General features: G+C 36.6%; 1 protein-coding gene across 1 annotated transcript in view; it reads left to right on the top strand.

Annotated features, from left to right (window-relative positions):
* Positions 1-25618, top strand: part of NOTCH2 (notch receptor 2) — a 168730-nt gene that overhangs the window by 96847 nt on the left and 46265 nt on the right. The window contains exons 5-7 of the mRNA XM_031967394.1: positions 3556-3678; positions 23303-23536; positions 25415-25570. Of these exons, the coding sequence (XP_031823254.1) occupies positions 3556-3678; positions 23303-23536; positions 25415-25570 (513 nt within the window). The remainder of the gene's footprint in view (positions 1-3555; positions 3679-23302; positions 23537-25414; positions 25571-25618) is intronic.

Genomic DNA, 25618 nt, shown 5'->3' with positions numbered 1-25618 from the left:
TTGGAAGACTCCAAGAAGAAAGAGATTAGAAAGATCTTTATGGGGCAGAAAAGTAGGTAAAGGCTCTTCTATAGGTCAGTAGCTGTAAACATTTCAGACTTTTCATGAGTTAACATTATATTAATTCTTTAGCAGAAGTCTCTATGTGTGTATGTACTGAGGAATGGCACCCCGCCAAAGAAGGTTTATCATAAGAACACAACAGAACACTAACGAAAATTATCAAATCATCAACTCTCAATATTATTGGGTTGGGGCCAGCTGGAGAGAGAGCTGGGTATGGGTGGTTTGGTGTGTAGGTGTATATTTTAATAAATTAGCACAAGTCATCACAAAACATTGGGCTGTTTTAAATCTATTGGTTGTCTCTTGAGAGTTGACAGTTGGATTGGGTAGCCTTCCAGTATGTTTTTTCTCTCCTTCATCTTCCACACCCTTTCATTCTTCTTCTCTCTCCTATGTTCTTCTAAATAGGAACCTGGCAGATGAGCCTTTTTCCATAATAGAGATTTATCCCTAGTTAAATATCCTTGCACTTAGTAGACTGATGATTATTTATTATCCCTTGGTCATTAAAATAAGGATTGAGCACATTTTGTGGCTTTAGTGTCTGCTCCGTTTCTGCTCAGATTAAGAACTATTAGTGGATTTGGGTTTTTTGGCATCCTCCAAGTCAGGTGAGTTGCTGCCTTCTTGGCTATGGCACCTCCTTTGGCAGAACTCTCTGACTTGGGGGTGAGTTGCTATGGAGTCATAATATTAAAATGTGGGGTCAAAATATTAAAGAATGGTTTTTGGAACTGGAAAGTAAGACCTGCTTACCTGATGTGGCTCAAAATCTTGGCCAAGCAATTGAAAGTTAGGGGGGGAAAAAGATATTTCCAGCTATAATCAGGATAATTTTTTCATCCCTTATCTTCTTGTGAATTTCTGGGGAAATGGATCCAGTAGATAGAGACTTGATGGGAACTAGCTAAGAAGAAAAAATAGTAGTAAAATAAGGATGAGCTATCAGAAAGGCTAAGGCACATGAGCCTATAATTTAGGCTTTTTTTTTTTTTTTTTTTTTTTAATTGGTATTGGTTCTCTAGTTTTCTTACTGCAAATTTGCTTATTCCTGGAGGCCTTTCACACAGAACCTTCGAAACTGTCAATTTTGCCAATAAGAGAATAGGTAAACTCCCTTTTTTCTACTAAACTCATTCCACAGGTACACACCCACCAGACTCAAGAAAGAAGGTGTGGTGGCTTCTTAGAGGGATGTGCTAATTTCTAGAATAATAGGTCCAGAAGAATTTTCTGTCTCCTCCTTTCCTTTAACTTTCTTCTTCCCCCTAACTATCATCAATAAGTAAACCTACCCACAGTACAATAACAATAGGATTCTGAACCATACCTCTGAAATTATTTCTGCTTACTGATCCTTTTAAGGATTTAAATTGGTTTGAGTTAATATGGCTCTGCTAGGGTGCCAATGTGATCCTCCCAGTGAACCTGACACACCCAGCCATTTCTCAACCCATGTAGCCTCCAAGTTTGGAAACTTAACACTTTTCTCATCTGTAAAATACAAAAAGGGGAAGTGATATAGCCCCCAGTGAATGAGAGGGCAAGCTTTGCTGTCATTTCGGATTGAATGCTGGTACTTTTGCCACCCTTTAAGACTCTAAATTATAGCTGAAATGTCATTCTGTAACAGTGGAGGGACTTACCATACCAAGGAGTTTCCCACATGAAATGAAAGCACAGACTTGATCCAAAAAAAACAAAAAATTCTATGATTCTAGGAAATATTTGTATAGATAAGATCTTTTAAAAGGGAGGAGATGAATGTAGGATTGAGCCTCCTGCTCTCAAATGTGGGAGGTAAGCATGGTTATATTAAATATGACTTTCGAGTGTAGGTTTTTCAAGTTGTTAAAGCAATGATAAAGTAGTAGAGGAAATTTTCTAGTGACTAGAATAATAAGCTGGAAGGGACCTCAGAATTCATCTAGCTTACCCCTGCTTGTTTTACTGATGAGCAAATTGAACTCAGGTCAGTTGAATTACCCATTGTCATATAGGTAACAGATGACAATGGTGGGATTTGAACTCAGATTCTAATGCTGGTTTAGAGCACTTGTATGGAAATGCTTTATAAGGTTCTCCCTCTATAGGATAGTTGTAATTATTATTTTTATGGCTAGAGGAAAGTCACAAGTTTGATTTCCTATCAGGATTTATTACCTTGCTTCTCACCATTGTCTAGAGAAGAGCCCTATAGTAGTTGATCAGTTCTGTGTATCCTTGACCAGGCAGTAGCTCAGTATAAACCCTGGGGCTGGGCAAACCTATCAAATAATATGGAAAAATGCCTCAAAACTCAATGTCCTACTGTCGGTAGGTCAATAGATCCATATTTCTGATGATTTCCCATTAAATATGGACTTGTACAAGATACTTTTCATCTATCTAAAGAATTAGGATCTCCTTTATAGAATTCATATCTTTGAATGAAATAAATGTGGTCAGTTGTTCCATCCAGTTATGCATGGTATCATTTAAAAAATTGGAAGCCCAACAAATAATCTAGTAGCCTTGGTCATATTTAATAATATCCTAAAGGAACAGCATCATGTTGAGTCATAATTTCCAGTTTCACTTAAATTCTTAGTTTCACAGAGAGTGTTTCTTTTCGTCTCCACCCAGATTATCTGGCCAGTGTTATTTTGTATGGATGCTGGGGGAAAAAATCAACACAACAACAACTTGCTGGGCCTAGGGTGGAGTAGCATAGGCATAAAAATTATAGAAAGAGCTTGTTATGGAAATGGAGAAGGAAAAAAAGTGCAAGTTGGTGAGCTATTAAACTTAGATTATATCATTCAAGGAGGGATCCAAATTTTAGTACCAGAAATAGGCAGGAAAGAAACAAACTCCCAAAGGGAACCACAATGGGATGACTAGAAAGAATAGTGGATAGAGCATCTATTAAGAGAAGGGTGGATATGATCTGCTGTGCTAAAATAAAAAGTAAAATAGATACAGGAGAGAGGAATAATGGGAGGGGGAGAAGGAAATGATTTAGAATGTTGATACATTTAATGGAGATAATGCTTCTCTTTTTGAGTTTAAGTCTAATAAAAAAAAATTTTAATTATGACGGCTCTAGTATCCAACCTTCTCTCCCCAACCCCATTTGGATTGCCATAAGAGATAGAAGAATTTGGTGGGCTTGTGTTTTTAAAATTCTACCAATGAAATTGTAGTAGGAGGAAAAGATCACCTTCACCAGGATTTTATCCTATGCAAATAAAATGGGAATTGATAGGTGTTCCAATGAAGCTTTGAAGCCTTTGGAAGGAAGGGGTCACACAATGAGGGAATTATGTGAAGCAGTTTGTCTTGTTTGCTGTGTAGGTGAGAAGAGGGGGATTTCTAGTTGATGGCTCAGCCTGGAAGAGATCTTAAGGGTCTTGTAGACACCCCCCTTTTTATTTTTTTTACAGTTAAGGAAACTGAGCAGAACCTTCTGACTGATCATTTTTCCTGTTGGCCCTTTTTTTGTATCAGGTTTTGAAGGAACCACTTGTGAGCGAAATATTGATGACTGTCCGAACCACAATTGTAAGAATGGAGGAGTTTGTGTGGATGGAGTCAACACTTACAACTGTCGCTGTCCTCCACAATGGACAGGTAAGTGCCCATTATACATATGCTGAGCCAGAAGGGAGTGGGAGCAGGAATATTTTGGATGAGGCTATTGCTTGACATATGACCTTCCACAATTTACATTGCGTGGCTGAAAAGCCCCTTCTGAATTACTTACTCAGCTCATTACTACAGGGTACCTTTCTGCACCCATATTCAAGATGCTGACCTGGTCTTGACTACAATAAAATATTTAAAACAATATTTTTCATCAGATGCTGACCGAGCACTCATTCTTTGCTGAGCACTATATAGGTATGAAAGGATGGTGAAACAAGAATATACATTAGGGACATGATTCCTGGCCTCTAACAGTTTACTGTCTCATTCAGAAAATAACTCATATACATATTCAACGTTTATAAATCAGATGATAGGAGATAGTATCAAACTGTCTAAATGCATATATGAACAGTAAGTTTTTGTAGGATTTCACAGAATCAATCAACAAAAAAACAACAAATGTATTAAGCTGTATAACAGCCACTGGTCTGGATGCTAGGAATATCAAATATGGAATATTCTTGCCCTTTAGATGCTAACATTCTACTGTGGAACCAGTTAGGCCCATTCATTGCGGTAAACTAGGAAAGAAAGAATAAAACTGTGAACTAAGCGGCTTTAACAGGGGGAAGTATAGAGGCAAGCCATGTTGGAAACTTTGACAATTTGATTTGGATGTATAGCGTGATGTAGGGGAAGGAGTTTTGAGGAAAATTCTGGTGAATTTTCAGTCCCAAGAAGCCATAAGAAACCGAAAAGTTTGGAAGAAGTTTGAGTTCTGTGGGAAACAATGAATCCTGTTGATGTGCACAATATACTATTTTACTTCTTTCCATGATAATGATGGCTATGGGCTAGTATTTTATGCTAACTTTTGCAAACTTTTCAGTTTGCAAAGTACTTTAGAAATATTATCTTATTTGATTCTTACAACAGTCCTGGAGGTTAGGTGCTATTATTATCCCTATTCTACACATGGGGAAACTGAGGCAGACACATTAAGGATCACAGGAATAGTAAATGTCTAAAGCCACATTTGAACTCAAGTCTTTCTGGCTCCAGATTAGCACTGTCTCAGTGCATTTATGTTGTGTAATTGTGTAAAATGCAGTTCACATGTGTTTGATGTCATTACTTATGTGACCCATCACACTCTCTATTTACCTTTCCAGTAGCATCATTAGCACCTAGAGTAAGGAATTAGGCTTCCTACTCCTGACTTGTACAGCACTAACCACCACTATGGCTTCTTATATACAATGGCACCTCAGGGAGTATTTTGTTGAGTGAACTGAATTGATTTAATTGGGAGCCTTGTTCTATTTCTCTTGTCTTAGGGTTAGGGTGGAGGGGGGGTCCAGTGTTGTCCTGATGCTCACCCGGTTTTGAAGGTTAAAATGTTTTTATTTCAACTCTTTCTTCCAGCTTAGGCATTTAAGAACCAAGCCTTCTTAAAGATGGTAATCAGAGTGTCGATACATGCATTAGAAATAAAAATTGAAGAAAACCGTTTCTGGGAGGAAAAGAGAGGGAGAAGGAGAAATAGAAGGAAAAAGAGGGGAAAAAAGAATCACATTATTAATGATAATATCTTTTCTTTCCTCTTCCCTGCCCACTCCAAAGAGAACAAAATGTCAAGTTCCAGCCTTATCAATTTTATTTTTCTCTGAAGGCTCCCCAAGACCTTGTCCCCATCTAATTATTTTAAACTTCCTAGTAAAGGGAAGAATACTAGGGATAGTATTCTTCTGATGTAAAAAGACATCGATAAAAACTCAATTTTTTAGAAACCTGCCTAGTAGTTTTCCTGGAAAGACATCTATTTCTGCTTTTTTGGCTCCAAATCTGACCCTTTTTCCTACTTTCTCACCAGGCTTCCCTGGGGATGGACTTCCCCTAGAATTCTTCCTGGTGTCATCAGCATGTGACCCAACTGCCAGTTTGTTCCACCATCTCTTTTCTAGTCTGTTGTCATTGCCACAGTAGGTTTTCAGAAGCCAAAACTTTTTTTTTTTTATTAAAAAAATTTATGATAGTTGACAGAAGTAGGAGAGCTACATCAGCAACAACATTGCAAAGGAGTTGAGCTTTGTTGTGGGCAGTGATGAATCAGCATGGCTCTCCCCACCACATGCCCCTCCATTGGTGGAAAGTTGTGGGACAGTATATAAGAGACACAATCAATATAGCACATGGTTTATGGACCACATAGATAATTTTTGTTTGAAGTGGGGAGGGAGTGGGAAGAAGATACTGAAAGTGATGAGGGGAACAAAAGCAAACAAAGAAAACAGCATTAAGGAAACATTTTTAAAGACATACAGAAAAGAAGGGGACCATAGAGTAGGATGGCAGTGATGTATGTAGCTTAAAACAATTTGATGGGGTCACAATTCCTATGCAAAAAAAAGATTATGAGAAATAATGCAACTGTTGATAATTAGGTTTGATGGTTGTTTTATAATCTCTCTGTGGTATTGAGCAGTATAAGATACTTGTTAAAAAGTTGATTATATCCTAATCTCTTCCATGCCCTGTGGGAGAATGGTTCTGTGTGGTACAAAAGCCTCTGATGCCCGGAGAGATTAAATAGCTTTGCAATTTCTCTTTTTTTATACCAGTTTCCTGCTCTGATATTTGTTAGGAAGGCCCAGGCCACAGTCTTTTCCAGCCTCGTGATATTTTACTAAAATATCTGACCTGAACATTGTGGGAAAACTATATGTCAAATCCTTTCTCTCCATTTTGGAATTATCCTTTAGGACAGGAGACAAGGGGTAAAGATGATGAAATTGAGATTGCAAAGGCCTGTCTAGCATTTGTTTGTCACCTGGTTCTGCTAAAGGAACACCCCCAGTGCCCAAGTTAATTGTCCCTTCAAACCACTTCTTTTTCTAGTTGGTTAACTGTCATTTATTTAAAAATACCTACTGTGTGTCTTGCTGCACTGGAGTAGAGACTCACAGGTTATTTTTACTTTTCACACCAGCCATTTCATTTCTAGTAACTGCCATTTTCTGGTAATTTTTTTTTCTGGGAGTTACAAGCAGCTGAGCTGACTGTTTTCCTTCTTTGAAGGGAAAGGAGTATAAAGGAATGGGCTGGGCTGGCCCTTAGATAAATGGCAGAGCAAGTTTTGATTTTCAGAGAATCTGGAGCTTTGGTTTTAATTCAGGTCTCTTGATGTGAAATTTCTGGATAACAACATGCAGCCCGAAGCAGTAACTAACTGTTCTCTGCATAAAGAACATTAGGTCTCATTGTAAGGACCTTGCATGTTTACTCAAAGATTTGATGATCCTAATATTTAGTAATTTATATTAGTAATTTTATTATATATTTATAAATACATATAATAATATATTTAGTAATTTTAATTAGTTAAGGCTTTGCAAAATCTATTGAATGCAATGTGTTGAAAAAATAAACTGAATGCTGTTTGAGGGTTTACTTTATATTTGATTTTGTTCATTTTTTAGTTTTAGAAAGGCTCAGGCCAGAACTATATTTCCCAACTTTGTGATATTTTATCTTCAAGCACAGAATTCCTTTCTTTTTTTCCGCAGTGAATTTCTCTTCAGAAAGCCATGTCTGGCTTGAATTTGATCAGAGAAATTAACTGTAGAGCACTAACAGTAGTTACATACAGAAATTTAAAGTTTGAAAAACCCTACATACATTCTCATTGGATCTTCATGAAATTTGCTTTTCTTAGTTCCATTTCAAAGATGAGAAAACCAAGACTAAATGACTTGCAGTGATGCAGTTAGAATTTGAATCTAGGTTTGTCTGACTCCCACACTCAGAATTCAGTATGCTGCCTTATATGACCTATAGGAATAGGCAGCTAGGTGCTGTATCTGGTATCATAAAGACCTGAGTTCCAATCCAATCTAGACACTTAATATCTATGGAGCACTGGGCAAGTCACACAACCACTGCCTGCCTCAATTCCCTAAGCAATTCCTAAGGGAAGCCCTTAGGCTTCCCTAAGCCATAATAGTATTTATATGGCAGAATTGTGAGGATAAAATGAGATTATTGTAAAGGCCTTAGCACAAAATCATTACTAGCTGTTATTATCATTATTATTATTTGCTATTAAACAGAAAAGAAGGGGCTCCTAGAATGGTGAGTTGACCAGGAAGGGGAAGTATGATTGTAAGCTCTCTCTGTGGGGAGGATTTGGTGGGTATATCCTACCAGAGAAACCTGGCATTCCATGAACTCCCTGGAGATTTGAAACTACAGAACATGTGTATTGAGAAGAATTTGATGGAGAGGATTTTGTTTGTCCTTGTCTGGGTCAGTATTCTGCATTTGGTACAGAAGCTGAGGGCTGAAACGCCTTTTACTAGTCATATTTCACTAGTCTCAGAAGCAGTTCTCAGTTTAAGGGGCATCTATGTGGTGCAGGGGTTGGAGTATCAGCCTCAGACACTTACTAACTGGGTGACCCTACTTGCCCCCCTCCCAAAAAAAAGCAGTTTAGGAAGATTAAAAATAAATAAAAACTTCTGGCAGAAATTAAAAATAGTAGATGAAGAGTGGCTCATGAGCTAATCACCAAAGTCCAAAAAACTATTTTTCTATTTTTTCTTTGCCCAAAGGGTCCACAGTTGGGTCCCAGTTTAATTCACTTGGGTCAAAGTTAACCCAAATTGTCCCAGGTCTGTACCAAGACTTCCTTCCTTACAGTAGACCCAGCTGGTGTTATAGAGTTGGAATGGGGTAAGGGAAGAGAAGGAAAATTAACTTACATCTTCCCAGCACCATACTGGCCCACAGTGATCCCATATTAATGGATAGGAAGCATACAGCCTGCACGAGAGTCAAAATTATCTGAAATTATTCCCCAGATCTGCCACAGTTTTGTTCACTGTTTAATCCTGGCGAAGCCTCTTGCCTACTACTATTTTTATCTGAACTCTTTTTTTTCCTATTTTGTGGTCTGTTCCAGTTGGTTATTGAAGTATTGGGAAGATAAATTCCATTCCATTGAACGTCCATTTATTAAATCCCTACTACCTGCTAAGTGCTGGGGGATATAAGGATAAAGCAAGATATGAGTCATCCCTTAACTTTAGCACAGAACCTGGTACATAGTGTGCAGTCAATAAATGCTTATTGTTACTGATCGAGAGGATAAGGATGAGGCTGGAAAATACTTGTTGATTATGTTACCGTGGGGCTTCCTTCACGCTTGGGTCCCTTTCAACTCTCAAATTCTGTGATTTGCTGAGAGGTAGAGCAAAACAACATGAGCAAAGGAAAGTTTTTTGTTTAAGTTTCCTCTAGTGGATAACTTCTGAGATGAGACTCTAATGAAGATCATAATTCTGATAATACTTGACATATTGCTATATCAAGTGCTTGCCCACTGAACCCTAAGGACTTTTCCCTTTGACTTGCAACTGAAACCTTCCAGACAGGTTTAGAATTTTTAGAATGTGAGTTCCTTCAGAGCAAGAAGTACACAGAACTTTGTGTGTGTGTGTGTGTGTGTGTGTGTGTGTGTGTGTGTGTAATTTAATGGTATCTTATTTTTCCAAATACATGTGAAGGTAGTTTTAAACATTCATTTTTGTAAGACTTTGTGTTCTGCATTTTTCTCCCTCCCTTACCTCCCTCTACCCAAGACAAAACATAATCTAATATAGGTTAAGTATGTACAATCCTTTTAAGCATATTTCCATATTCATCATATCGTGCAAGAAAAATTAGAGCAAAAGCTCATTAAGATAAACCATTAGCAAGAAAACAAATAAACAAAAAGGTGAAAATACTATGATTCAATCCATGATCAGTCTCTATAATGCTCTCTCTGGATGCCATTGTCTTTTTCCATCCCAAATCTACTGGAATTTCTTTGAATCATCCCATAATCTCATTACTGTATACAATGTCCTCCTGGTTCTCCTCATTTCCCTCAGCTTTTCTGAATCAGCCTGCTCATCCTTTCTTATAGAACAGTAATGTTCCATTACTTTCATATACCATAACTTATTCAGCCATTCCCAGCTGATGAGCATCCACTCAATTTCCAGTTCTTGCTCCTGCAAAAAAAAAAAAAAAAAAAAGCCGCTACAAACATTTTTGCACATGTGGGACCTTTTCCCTTTTTTGTTTTCTATTTAGGATCCCAACTCAGTAGTGACAGTGCTGGATCAAAGGGTATGCATGGTCCCAAATGTGCACAGAACTTTTTACAAAGCCTTAGTAAGCTCTAGACAAACTTCTTCTTCATTCATTCCTATTAATATAAAGATTAATTACAAATATTAGTATTAGTGTTATTTGTGGTGACCAGTTCTCTGACCTTGAGAAACATACTGGAATAATTTCTGTAAAGACACCGAGAATAGCCCGGTAAGGGTTTCAGTAAAGGGAAAATGTCACCTTTGACTCCAAGCAAAAGAGATGCAGCCTGAGGCATATAATCAGCCACTCTTGCTGATTCTCCCTATCTGAGGGCCAGGGTGTGACCAGGACTGGAACAGTATTGAGCATCACTTGTCCCTAGCACACCCTCAGCATCCTGACAGTTATTCCACTTTCTTTGGTCACCTCCTTTCCCCCAAGCCTGTAGAATGCTTGTACCTTCCTAGGCTACCTTCAAAGGTGTGAGTCACTATGCTGGAGTCCACACTAAGCTCAGACAAAGGAAACATCAAGGGTCAGGAAGACTCTTTAAGATCTCTTCATGTCACCTCCACTGTTCTCATAGCCAACCCTTGCTCTCTACTCTCTAGACCTCTAGACTAGACTAATCCTAGAGAGACCTCTAGTCTCATTGCTGCTGTTCTATTGTTCTATTAGACTACAAGCTTCCTTTCTCAGACTTCATACAGCTCCCTGTGTCCATTTTGTTCCCTTTTCCATTATTTTCTCATTTATTAATTACTCATGTAGACATAGAGTTCTATTAGACTGCAAGCTTCCTTTCTCAGACTTCATACAGCTTCATGTATGTCCATTCTTTATTCCCTTTTCCATTATTTTCTCACTTATTAATTACTCCTGTAGACATAGACTTCTATTAGACTGCAGGCTTCCTTTCTCAGACTTCATACAGCTCCTTGTGTCCATTTTATTCCCTTTTCCATTATTTTCTCATTTATTAATTACTACTGTAGACATAGAGTTCTATTAGACTACAAGCTTCCTTTCTCAGACTTCATATAGCTCCCTGTGTCCATTCTTTATTCCCTTTTCCATTATTTTCTCACTTATTGATTACTTCTGTAGACACAGAGTTCTATTAGACTACAAGCTTCCTTTCTCAGACTTCATACAGCTTCATGTATGTCCATTCTTTACTCCCTTTTCCATTATTTTTGTCACTTATTAATTACTCCCATAAACATAAAGTTCGATTAGACTACAAGCTTCCTTTCTCAGACTTCATACAGCTTCATATATGTCCATTCTTTATTCCCTTTTCCATTATTTTTGTCACTTGTTAGTTATTCATGTAGACATAATGCCCTATTAGACTACAAGCTCCATAAAGGCAGACATCTCAAGGTGGTTTCTCTCCAAGGGTCTAATACACAGGGTGAACATTGTCATTCCCTTGTTTCAATCATGTCCAATTCCTCATGACCCCATTTGGGATTTTCTTGGCAGAGATACTGGAGGGGTTTGCCATGTTGTTCTCCAGCTCATTTTTTTTGTACAGACAAGGAAACTGAGACAAACAGAGTAAAGTGACTGGCCCGGAGACACATAATTAGTAAGTGTCTAGGCTGGTTTTGAACTCAGAAAGATGAGTTTTCTGACCCCAGATCCATTCCCTGTGCCATGTAGCTGCCCTCTGCCTGTAGTAGCCCCTTATTAATTATGTCAGCTGGATGGAAGTATATTGGGTATTCTTTTAATCAATGAAGACTCTCTTAGGGATGTAATCCATAGTTAAAGGAGGAAAGGATTTCCTATCCAGAGGCTTCCTTAGACCATCTTTGAGACACCCTTGGAAAAATGTATTTTGAAGGGGCTCTTTAGGGGTATTTGTAGACCGGACTATTTACAGTGTTGTTTGAGTTAAGCTTAAAAATATTTCTGTTCATATTTAAAGTTAGGAAAATGAAGTTGAATAGTTCAAAGCAGAGACCCTTAGAGGAAGATTGTGTTATTTGATGAGCTTAGGTTCTAGTCTTTTAAGCTTTGGTTGGACCAGTCTCTGTTCACAAATCCCCCTCCTCGACTGCTTCTGAGTTCACTGGTCGGGCAGGCGTGATTTATTATTTTGTGCTGAACCTATGAAGGCATTTTCAATTTGGTTCCAAAATTGTGCTCTGGGGCATTGGGCAGATATGAACAGTGGATTTTAGGTGGACACTAGTCAAATCTAACTGGTTGAACTTTTCTCCCGGCTCTCATTTATAGAATGATGAGCCCAAGGAGTTTGTTAAAAAAAACTCCTATGGCTGTCAGTTGCTCCAATTTCAGTAACTCTTTTTTGGCATGAAAAACTAGGCAGTGACTGCCAAAGTTGGTGCATGAGCCTTTTGTGTCTGGGGCCTTGGGCTTTTGCACATTTTAGTTTTTTGAACCAGGTGTCCCTGATTCTGTCCAATTTTTAGCTGGTGACAGGCTGATCTGTAATGTGAGGCTTTTCCCACCACAGCTTTTGATTTTCATTTATATATTTATTTTTTAGAAGAAAACTGTATAAAGATTGTTCCCCTTGGTTCAGAGTGAAAAGTCATTATTTTTCTGGGAGCTCAAAAATACCCTCATTTGTATTCTGGATGGGGAGAACAGGAAATGTCTCAAATTTCAGTTTCTACTCTGTCATGCTGATTATGAGTGCTTGATTACAAGTCTGTTCTCTGGATTTATGTATTGCCTTCCTGGATCTCAGGTTTTTAGTTTCTTATCGGTTTTCATAAAAATCCTTCTCTGGTTTCCCACCATGGCATGGAGGTGAGCTCTCAGTTCTCAAAAACATGCCAGGAGAATGTAATCCCTGGGAGCTTTTACAAACATGGGACCCTGTGACAGACAATGTTTGTTATTTTTAAGACCAACCTGGCTGAGTTAAGGGCTCATCACTTAACATCTAGGTGAACTGATTTGGTCTTGAGGATTAGTAAACACAAAATAGCTGCCAATCCTGTATGACTTGTTTCTGTAATGATGTTAATAGAATGGGGGAAAAGGAGGATGGGGGTAAGGGCTGTTGAGATTTATACCATTCTGAGATCATCAATAAGCATTAATTGAACTTAACTTTTGATATTCCTTCTGTGCAATCTTTTATCCAGTGACCAAGTGAAGAGGATGCAGAAAGAACTAAATCACCTCTATATTGATAGCAGGAAACAAACAAACAAAAAAATGAACCTTAATAGAAGATTAAATCACAGAGGTTCCTTTTGGAGGATCAAATAGGTGAAGTAGAAAAATTAGCATTCATTCTAGTGCAAAAATTCTATTATATGGCCAAAGACCAAAAAAGCATTTCATAGAACCCTTAATTTTCCCAATTTGTAGTACTTAGTTGGTTTTTGTCTTTCATTCTTGAGGAAGACCAAAATGGCATCACTATGTTGAAATCAAGGTAGTTTGTCCAAATGTGGCTGATCAGTTCACTTATCAGTATTCATAATAAACACAAGCTAAGAGTCCACCATGATTATCATAATATTCTAGATTTAGAACTGGACCCTTAAGGATCATTTAGTCCAGCCCTCTCATTTTAGAGATGAGCAAACTGAAGCACAAAGTATTTTGATAATTGTAAGTTATAGAAATGTAAAAAATAGAAAAAACTCAATAAAGAGCTTAATGAGATGCTTTTTTAAAGCAAGTTGATGTTTTAATATGATAAACAATTATTTCATTGCAATTGTGAATACAGAGGGGAGGGTGGTGAAAATGTCATTAGAAAATGGGCCCAAACATTGCAAAATATGGTTCAGGATCAACAAATGAAAGAGACTAAAGGCAAATAGAATATTCAGCCTCATACCTGTACATCATTGAGGATGGAAGTCCTAATTGTGGTAAGCACCAAAAACACCATCACAACAAGTGAAATTGGCTGTATCTTATAGGCAGGAAATGACTGGTTGCTGATGTGGAAGTTGTGTCAGAATGAGCCGTGTGCAGTCAGATCATTGACTGATAATAGTAAAGGTCAAAATCTATTCTAAAAAGGGAAGGTAAAGGTAAGACTAATATACTGCATATTATTATAGCAGCTCTCACCTGCCATACTTTAACTCCAAGTCATATTATCTCTCATCTCAGTTTTTACAGCTGTAAAATGGAGAACATTTGATTTCCTTTTCAATTATAAATCTTTGAAATTCTACGAACTCTGAAAAATAGGAAAATGATGTAAATTATTAGCTCTATCATTGTTACTTTGAGAACTTTTGTGATGCAAAACTTTCACTATAATGAAAAGGCAATAGGAGTTCAGAAATCACCTTATCCATTATGCGATTGATTACCAAGCAAAGTAATGTGGCAACTAGGGGCAATCCAGGTTTTCTTTTTTAAGATGGAAGTTTACAAGTGTTTCATCATAAAAGAGCAAAAAGCAATTTAGGGGAAACCAAGATTGTAAAATGCTTGAGACCCAGGAAAGCTAGATCATCCCAAGAGCATTCTATACATGAACCTGGAAAGAAAATCAAGACAAAACTAATCTAATGATATTTCTTTGGTAAACTCTTCAGGAAATTTAATAGAAGGATTATACCAGATACTAGAAACATATCTGGATCACAACTTTAAAGACATGCAGGGATCAATTTTTCAAAGTATCTCAGAGGAAGTATTCTTAAAGCACATAAAAATATCACAACTCATTTAAAAATATCACAAAATCTTATAAAAATCACAATAATTGTATACAAATATCATCCCAAAAAGGCAGTCAAAAAGACAGCAATTGCCAACACATAAGCCTACCTTCTCAAATCTAAAATCTTTATATGAATGATCTGAGAATATATTTTGGGTGAATGAAAAATGTCAGTGATTTATTTCCTGTATCACACTAAACCTTCATAGCCCCACCCTATACTGAGAGACTATGTCTTTCTCTCTTTACTTTTTAAAAAGGTATTTAATTTGTAATACAGTGCAACCCCAATTTAAATTACATGATCACTACAAGGGAACTAAGTTCTGAGTTAATTGTATTAACCAGTCTTACTCAAGAACAGATAAATAAACCTCTTCATTTTCTTGGCAAACAAGTAGAAACCTAGGTATAGAAAGCCCCATAACCTGTCAGATATAGTAATTTCATCAGTTGGTTTTGCTTAATTTTTTTCTTTGTGATAAGAAAGAGTTCTGTGCTAAGGGGTGAGACCCTGGACTATATCCAAAATTGACTATCATATAAAAACAACAGGAATAAATTATGTTTTTTTAAGAGAAAAAAAAAACATGTTGGTATAGAATATAGACAGTTCAGCTTGGTTAGCCAGATTATCTCCTCTATCTTGGTGGGGCATGGTTATCATTACCCACTTCCATTTTCATTTTGTAAAATCTGTAAACATTTATTAAGTGCCAACTGTGTCAGGCACTGGAGATACAAAAAGAAGCAAAAGATAGTCCCTGACCACAGTGATATATTTTGTCTATATGAGACAGTTTTAATCAGCACGTTGTTAGTGATCTTCTGAAAATGGCACTTGAAAGTTTGGATAAAATCTGGGTGGGGGGGAGAAAATGTGGGTGAGCAGTCCCACTTTCACCTTCCTAGGGTTTGTTTTTTCCATATGGTGATAATAATACTGCCTTCCTAATTTGATGGGACTTTGTACTTTTGGATGACATTAGAACTTTCATCATTGGCTTACATCCATTGCTTTAGAAAGAGATCTTTTCCAGAGCATTGATCCCTCATTCTCATACTGTCCATCATCGGATTCTAGATTGAGAGCTAGTAGGAGATCTCAAGGCAATCTGGTCCAACTCTTCTCTCATTTTTAAACTATGAGTCCTCGAGTTCAGTGATTTTCCTGAGGCTTGAACCTGGTTTTCTAATGGTAGAGGAAATGAATTTTCCCCACTGTGCCTCACATAGTCTACATTCAAGCCATATTAAATTTTTCAAAGTTCCCCCCCAAAAATGTCCTGTATTTTCCTAAGCCTTTTTCATTCTGTTCCTAATTCTCTAATGCCTTTTACAGATTAAGTCTACCAGTGAATACTTTTCCTTTATTGTTGTTTCCATATATTTTTCCATTTGTGATTTGAGTATTCCATTTGAGTACCTCTCTGCCTCTATGCTGCTGTCTCCTTTGTATAGAATTTTCTCTTTCCTTCATCTCCTTTTGTTGGGGATTACAAAACTCCCCAACTCTTTTCAATCAGAGCTCAAAGGGTCACCTCCTACACAAGGCTACCAATGTGTGGGTACATATACTTATTTATAAATATATACATTAATATATACATATATTATATATATGTATATATTATATAAATATATACATACATATATAGATATATAAATATATACATACAAAAATAGATTTATAAATATATACATACATATATAGACAAGTATATACATATATAGATAAAGATATATATATATATATATATATATATATATATACACACAGACATGTACACATTTATTTCTATGTATATCTTTTGTTTTCCCTCCAATAAAATGGAAGCTTCTTGGAGGAAGGGATTATGTCAGCACGGTGTCTGGTATATAGAAAATGTATGATTAGCATGATGCTGTATTGTCTTAAGCTCTTTAAACTTTTATTCAAGGACTTGATGAGATGAAGCTCTTCACCATTGCTTAGCAAAGGCTTGTGGTGGGTTCAGAAAACTTTGTTTTTATAAACAAGTAAGATTTTCCTTTTCCTTCTCAAAAAAACTCAAAGATTTTCCTTTTCAATAGAAAAAGTTACTCCAAAGCCCCATGGCTGAATGGCAATAGTATACAATTCTCAGCAGGTGAAACAATAACCAGTAGAATGAGTAACTGGCTTATGCCCACAAGAACTTGCTTAACTGGACTTTATGCAATACATTTTTGGGAGTTCACCAATGAGACCCAAGTGTAGACTAAAGTGGTACAAGCTGGGGCTTGTTATACTTGAGATGTAGCTCCTTTGGAAGTCTGACAGGAGGTTACAGAAGAGCTAGGATCTCCTTTTTGACCAGCAGGATTTTAAATGGCAGGTATCCTTGAACACAACTCTCTGTTCTCTTTGTATTTAACAGCTGGCACAAAAAGTCCTCAGAAATTAATAAATGTGCAGCCTGCCATTCTTCTGGTAACCCACTCACATCTTTCATATGATGTATCCAGAAACTGAGTAAACAGGAGGATTCAGATATCCCTTCTGGTGAATGGTGATGGTTAATTGAGAATTTTTTTTTTTTTTAAAAGGGCTAGCCCCTTTCCTTCCTAGATAAAACTGGAGGTAACCTGTGACTCACCTAAGGGGAAAGGCAAAGAGAGTTTCAGTTTAGTCTCACTGGGAGTGTCATAGGGGAAATTGTATGCAGATCCATCTACCTGCCCTTTTTTCCTCCTCCAAGTCATGATACTCATCAACCTTAGAAAATAATTTATGAGTTGACAGTAAATAGTTTATGGTGCTTGAGAGAATTTTGTATGCGGACCAAGAATATTGTAATAGAGTGACAGGCAAAGGTATTTGAGTATTGTTTTATGGTGTGTCTGGCTATATACGTCACTTTTTTATTGTGGATGTCATGCTTCTCTTAATTGCATTGTGTCGTGGGATGGTGTATCTGGATTTAAAGCCTTGTTCTGGGATCTCTTTGTTTCCTTGGGACTAATGAGGAAATTGGCTTGAATAGCCCCTGAAGTCTCCTTCATGATTGGGTTTGGTTTTTTTACATTCATATTACTTTGTGGAATTAACGAGATTTTAATCAACTAAAACTCCCTAGTCCATCAGCCTGTGATGTCACTGATTCTCTTCAAAAATAAAGGATGAAACAACAGTTCAAACTACTATCTAACCACATTTCCCTTCATTTTAAAAACCTATATTTAGGCAAACAAATTATTGCAAAGACTTCTTTTATTTGTCTGATTCTCCCCTTATTCTGGTTCCTTTTGATTTTGTGCATACAAAAGCTTTTCAGTTTCATGTAATTGAAATTATTCATTTTCTCTTTTGTAATCATCTTTAGTCCTTGTTAACCTAATTAATAACTCTTCTCCCCTCAGCCATATCTATGAAAGGTACATGATATCATTTTCTTTTAAATTTTGGGGTGTAATCTTTATATTGAGGTTGCATATCAGTTTTGAGTTTGAAGGGGAATATAATATAGGAATGAAGGGAAGAGAATTAGCATTATCATTTGATTTTCTTACAACAACCTATAAGATAGATTCTATTATTATCCTCATTTTACATTTGAGAAAACTAAGGTAAATGGGGTGAGTGACTTGTCCAAGATCACACATCAAATAAGCATTTTAGGCTGAATTTAAACTTAGGTCTTCAAACCTGTTGCTCAATATATTGCACCGTCCAGCTGCTTGGCTGTTGTTCTACACTTAATTTCTGCCAAACTACTTTCCAAAATCCTGGTAATTTTTATCAAATATGGATTTTCCCCCCAAGCGATTTTTATTCTCATGCTTATTAGAAAATTGTTATTTCCATATTTTGTCTTGTTATTGACAATTCCCAACTTTCTCTCTTATTTCTTATACAGATAAGACTTCCATTCTATTCTATTATTTCTCGCATACTTCACATTCATTCTCATTTCCCTGCCTTTGATCAGGATGCTCAGTAAGACAGAAGTATTCTCTTCCTTTCCCTCTATTTATAGAAACACTGCCCATCTTCATTGCCCATCCCAAGTTCTACCCATCTAGGCCCAACTGTTCCCATACTTATCACATCCTCTTCCTTATTGACAATATTACTCTTTTGATACTTGATAATCTTTTGCTTTTTTGTTATTTAATGTATATTGTGTCTCTTTAGTTATTTTGTAAGTTTTTTGAAGCCAGTAGCCATTTAATGTATACTTTTAAATCCTTTTACTATATAAAACACTGTACTGGGTATGTCCTAAATTGTTAGCGCCTATGGACCACAAAAAGTATTCTCTTTATTTTGTATCTCATTCAGCATCTAGAGGAATGCATTGCACATAGTAAGTGCTTAATAAATACTTTTAAATGTTGACTGAAAGATCTTCAGTGAAATACCAAATAATTTTAGATTGAACTTAATTTTGTTTGCAAAACTGCATGTGCTTCTACTTGGCTGCCATTTTAGTCACAAAATAAATACCTTTTCTTTTGTACATACAAATCCAAATCTAGAAGGGACCACAAAGACCACTGAATCCAACTTTTTCATTTTAGAAATGAATTTATATTGGTTTTCTCCTGTTCTGGCAAGATGATGGCATGAAGGAAATGAATCAAATAAATAAAATTTTCATTTTGGAAAGAAAGAAGTGATTTTTATTTTATATGTCCTAAATGAAAAATATTTTGGTAGAGCTGCACAAAAGAGAGAAGGATCCTAGCAAAAGTAAGACTGAATAGAACCAGTCTTCTGGAATGAGAACTCCTCAATCCTAGAGGATTTTTAATGCACAATAATGGTATCTTTAAAAGGCAGCATGATGACCTCCAACTTTGGTTTTCATATTAGTCTGTGAAATAGTTGATAAGTGCTTTTCAATGAATGATATATTTAATTCAGACATCTCATTCCTGAAGTAATGCCTTTTGTATTTGCAAATACAAATCCCTTCCCCATCTGGGAAGTGTGTGTGTGTATTTATATGTGTCTATATGAGCAAGAAATAAATGAATGGATGAATGAAAAAGTGAAGGAGAATACAAAAAAGGCTAAAAATACTATGAATATAAAGAGAAATAACACAAACTTTCAAAAGGGTAAAGAAAAAAAGCAAAACAGAAATGAAAATCAGCAAAATTTTCTCAAAAAATAATATGAAAGGAAGTAAGTATATAAAACAGAATCCTGTGGCCCTCCTAGAAACATAGAACATGAACAAGAAACTATAGAATTGTTCAGCAGATAAAGTTTGTATTACCCATGCATGATTTGAAAATAAAAAGCTTTAATAAAAATAAATAAAGTTTGTAAAAGAAATTGAGGGTGAAATTAGGTCAGAATTTGTTGCTCCAAGCACAGAAATTAATTCTAATGCAGAATTTGAAAACCCAACTGGCAGAGTAGGAAAAATTGAATACACGATTAAAACAATAACAACAAAAACCCTTTACCAAAGAAGCAGAAGCTACTGGGTAAAGAACAGAAGATTTGGGATGTATTAGTGACATGGAGGAAAATTCTCAGAACAGAAGCAAAAAGTAACAATTCTATTAAAACAGACACAAATTTAGAGTGATATCTTGAAAATAGGATGTGCAGAAATAATTAATGATGTGTTTAATATATATTGGACTACTTGCCATCTAAGGGAGGGTGTGGGAGAAGGGAGGGGAAATTGGAATACAAATTTTGCTAGAGCTAATGTTAATTGTCCATGCATATGTTTTGAAAAATAAAAAGCTTTAATAAAAAAAGAATATTTAATGAAAAAAATAATTAATGGTTACAGATCTCCCCAAAGACTAGGAGGCATCAAACTACCCCAAATTCATGATGCTGCAAACTATACAAGAAAATTGTCAAGAATTTTTGAATTAAAACAAAGTGTTAATTGATGAGTTCACAAATCACCATTAATAACCTTGCATCAGTATTTTAATTCTTTCATTTTCATCCCCTGTACTAATGGAAACAAAAATGGAACAATTTTCTCAAGATGATACTTCTCATCAAAATCTTTTTTTCCCCTCAAATTCCCATTCTGAAATTTATCATTTTTTAGCCTCATTAATTCACTACGAGATATCAAAATGATGATTATAGCTAGTGGAAAATACTTAGATATTTTAAAAGATATTCACTAGGCCCTGAACCGTGTCTCAAATCACCCCACATCTAGGCAAAAAGGAAGTGATACTTCAGTTGCTTGGATACCACCACTAAATTAAATTAGTAGGGCAACATGAAAATATTGAGTCAGCATCAATATTAAAGTCTTATTTCTGTTGAAACTTTTAATACTGCAACAACTCTCCACTCAAGATTCATTGTCATATTTTCATGTCTAAATCTCCCATGAATCCTAGTAAACACAGCTGTTGGCTATCTAAAGCAAGCATCTCCGCTAGCAGGATAATAGAGTAGGGCTTTTTGATTACGAGTGGCCACTTAAGGTAGTCTGCCTTGAAGAACTTGCCCAGATCCCTTGGGTTTGCTGATAAGCTTTAGTTCCCCTTTTCACATTTATGCTAGAAAGCCCTCCCTTCTCTCAGACGAAATCATTTCTCTTTTACCTATAATTGGACACATGATTGCTCAGAAAGTTTTTGATTGAATTCTGTTCTGCAAAATGATTGTTTTCTGAGTTGAAATGTCATTCGGTTTCCTATTGTGGAGTTTTTGTTTATCAGAGACTGTAAAGTAAGAGGAAGATTTGAGGGGAGTGGGGAATAGGAGAGCAGACTAGACTAGGGGGTGGAGTACAATTCAAGGGGTCTTCATTATTGGAGTATTCATTATCCACACCTCTGGAGTGATGGCATCATTCTCTATGATCCCATCTGTGTTTTCATTAAGGTAAAGATCCCCAGGTTAAAGAAACACCCTCTATCAATGCAGATCAGCAGTGGAGCAGAATATAGCTTAATCCATTATTTGGAAGCATGAGAAGCTAGATTTCCTCCAAAGTTAATATTTGCCCCTGTATATATCACAACTGAGACTTGAATCCAGGTCTTTCTGACTCTAAGGATGGCATATTGCATCTCTGCATTCTTTGCAGGAAAGTAAAAGTAATCATTACATAAAAACATTTACTTATAAATTGATCACTTAACATTTCGCATTCATTCAGACATCCTTGAAGTTTAAAGCCAGCTTAGCCAGTCTGTCCTTATCTATTGCCAATTTGTGTTTGTTGATCCTTTCTTGCTAAGTGAATCAGAAGTGAAAGTTTTGAATATCACAAGATTAATAGGGGCAGAGCTTTGGAGCTTTTGGAGTATGAAACACTTGAATATTTTTGTAACAATCACCATCTTTATTATGATTTTTCTGACATAATTTTATTGGAAAGATTGCACTCTTAAAAAAACTTTTTTTCTTTAATTCTTCATTTAACACATTTAATTTAATAAACTTAATTTAATTCTTTATTAACATAGAGTTAGATTTGTTAAATGTAAAACAAACTTATTTACATAATTTTCATTTTATTTTTCAAGAAATAATCTTCATAATGCCTTTTTAAAACTACTATAAAATTTTAAGTGTATTCACTTTGTGACTTTTTTTCCTAGTACTGGTTATATTTTACTAACAAGGATCTTGTGTATATTTCTTTGATCTGGAAAATAGACTTTAAGGGGTCCTTAATGTCTTTAGGTTCAAATTAATGTTGTGTTTTACAAATATTATGATTTAATTTAATTCAGCAAATATTTGTTCTATGTTGCTTATATGCAAGTTACTGACCTGGACCCTAGAAGTCAAAAAGTCCCTTCTGGTGATGATATGATTTGGACTTTTAAAAATCCAACATCAAGTAAACTATTATTTTTATTATTGTTTAAAATCCCTTAACTTCCATTTGAGAGCCCACTTGCTTTGCCCTGGTTATGGGTAGAGTAGACTATCTTTAATTTCCAATCCTGTCTTTTCTTTTTGATGTTGAAATTTCCTTTCCTTATTTTATTTCTTCTTGATCTTCTAATTATCTTTCAGTCTGTTCTTATTTTTCATGTTTATCCCAGGCATTTTCCATATTTTAAAGAGTCCTGAATTTCATGTCTATTCCCTCTGTCCCTCGCAGTATAATTGTAGGAAAGCCATTTAATCTTACTGTTAATTTTCTCATCTGTAAAATGGGGATAATAATGCCTGTAGAATCTACCTCACAAGTTTGTGGTGAGGATCAGATGAGCTAATGTAAACACTGCATAAATGTCAGCTGTGATTATTTTTTTAGCCAGTCAAATTCCCACAGAGTTTCTAGGGAATAGGAGCTGCTTCTGTTCTTCTGTGGCTTTCCTGGCATAAACCATCATAATTTATATTTTATACACACGTTTACATATGTATACACATAAACACATACGTAGCTATGTATATATGTGTGGGCATATATAAAAATATATGAATATATACACATACATATGTGTATATTGATATATGTATAGATCTTGTTAGTATATAGTCATTTTCATGACTTTTGGAAGAGAGAGTAAGACTGACAACTTTGCATCATTCTACCTCCCTTAAATCTGGGTCACGTACTTGTTGAGACATCACCCCATAATGTCATTGATCCTGTTCAAAATTTACAAACAGTATAAATTTCTTGAAATTGTCTTTTGTCTCTTTTTGTATCCTCAGTACTCAGTCCGGTGTCTGGCACCTAGTGAACCCTTAATAAATATTAATCGATTAATTGATTGGTTTGATTGGTGAACTGATGAGAGATTAGTGCCTGAGCACCTGGGACTAATAGTCATTGTGTCCATGTTCTTTTTACCCACCAGGCCAGTTTTGCACAGAGGATGTGGACGAATGCCAGCTCCAGCCCAATGCTTGCCAGAACGGGGGCACCTGTACCAACCATAACGGGGGCTACGGGTGCGTCTGTGTCAATGGCTGGAGTGGCGATGACTGCAGTGAGAATATTGATGACTGTGCCTTTGCTGCTTGCACCTTGGGCTCCACCTGCATTGACCGTGTGGCTTCCTTCTCCTGCACATGCCCAGAAGGAAAGGCAGGTAAGGAAAACAGGTAGTCTGGTTAAAGGGGAGAAAGTGGGTGAGTTTTCATAGCTTGTCCTGTGTGATACCGAAGTGTCTGAAATGCCATTTTAAAGTGTAGATAATTTGAAACTTTCCTTCTTTAAATTTGGTCTTGTATACACTGTGTTAGGAGTCAGAGCTTCAGATTTTGTTGTTTGTTTTTTTTTGTCTGGGTGATTTGGGGTTCATTGAGCACTATTCATTTCTGGTTTTTGTACTTCATTTTTCTTGTTGAAATACAAGACTAGTAACTGCTGACATCTAAAAGTATCTTTTCATCTCCTTGAAATTATAAGATTAAAAACTCTTCGTGAATGAAAAGGAATAATTACTAATGATAAAAGGACTTAAGGATCTGATCTCAACATGAAATCTATTTATCAATGCTCTCATTAAACTAAACTTATGCCAACAAAAACCAAGTTAAAATATGAAGAGTCTAATCAGTAAAGGTTGAAGTAGGAAGTATTTTAGCCCTCTGTCATCATCCACTCAGCCTTTAAATGTGAAATTAAAGTAGCTAAAACTACTGCTAATTGAATAGCTTTTAGATGAGGAGGAAGTAGATGAAAAAGTTAGGAAGAGAACAGTTGTGAAACATTTAATCATGAATGCTTTTCCAAAGGCCCCACCTCCGGCTTTTCAACAGGAGTCTTACTCATGTGTCCGTAAGCAGACTGCAGACAGGAAAATCCAGTTCCCAGGTGACTGTTCTCGTCAGAGGGATGAGAGTACCTGGTAATGTCTTCTTCAGAACCCCTCAGGCTCCCAAACCAGGAATACTAAGGCTTAAAATTATCTGGGTGCCATTTATTTAATTTCAATCTCCTTGGGCTGATAAAAATCCTTCTGCTTACCAGGGATCAGGATTCTAGTGAAAACTCCTCAGGGAAAGGATGAATGCAAGGTTTCTTTTCCAGAGGTGGATGTGAGAAAGCTTATTTCCATGTTCATCTGAAAGCAAAAGGTCTGGAACATGAGGATTATATTGAAAAAGCTTCAGTTTCTCCCCTGGTGGGCCCAAACTAGAACCAGGCTTGGAGAGGGAGTCTCTATTATTGTATAGGTGTCCTACCTTGCTGACATTAATCATCTCAATGTTGTGTTATTGATCACCCTGGTTTGAGTAGACCTTCCGCTCTTTAGTGAGGGAATAATAATTTTCTTCCGTAATGACCTTAGCCTGCATTAATGTGGCTTTCTTACCCAAGAGTGGGGAGCCAGGACACTGTTCAGGATATAACTAAAATACTGTGTTTGGTCAATTCTGTTGCTAAAGAAATTCTGTTGCCATATGAGGATAGGTTTGAAGGAACTGGGTTTGCTTAGCCTGCAGAAGAAAGTCCCCCCTAAAGGGGACATGATGGCATTCTTCCAGTGTCCAAAGGACTGTCATATAGCAAAAAGGAAAAAAAAATTAGACTTTGTCTTCTTCATTCTGTGGATCAGAACTTAAAAGCAGTGGGGAGAAATTAAAGAGACATTTAGGTTTGTGTTTAGGACATCTCAATAGCTAGAGAATCCCTGAATCAATTACTTATTGTCTAGGGGAAGATGAAAGAGAGGGAGAAAAATATGGAACACAAAGTTTTGCCAAAGTGAATGTTGAAAATTATCATTGCATGCATTTTGAAAAAGTAAAAAGCTTTTATTTTTTAAAAATAGCTAGAGCCTAAAATGGAAATAAACTGTCTCCTGAAAGAATGATCTCCTTTCCTCAGAAGTCTTGTAGAAGAGGCTGGATGACCATTTGCAAGGAATGGTGTAGTGAGTGTCCTGGGCCAGCGGTGAGCTGGGCTCAAGGAGAGTCTGTTCTTGGAACAGGGATTTCCATCTCTCTTCTTCTTGGGACAGGTCTTCTGTGTCACCTGGATGATGCATGCATCAGTAACCCGTGCCACAAGGGAGCCCTGTGTGATACCAACCCCCTGAACGGGCAGTATATCTGCACCTGTCCCCAAGGCTACAAGGGCGCCGCCTGCACGGACGATGTGGATGAATGTGCCATGGGTGAGAACACGGGACTCGGGGCAGGACGGATGCCAGGGGGCCCAGAGG

Source organism: Sarcophilus harrisii, chromosome 4, assembly GCF_902635505.1.
Source record: "Sarcophilus harrisii chromosome 4, mSarHar1.11, whole genome shotgun sequence".
NCBI lineage: Eukaryota > Metazoa > Chordata > Mammalia > Dasyuromorphia > Dasyuridae > Sarcophilus > Sarcophilus harrisii.
The sequence above is the reverse complement of the archived record's forward strand: the minus strand, read 5'-3'. Positions and strand labels throughout refer to the sequence as shown.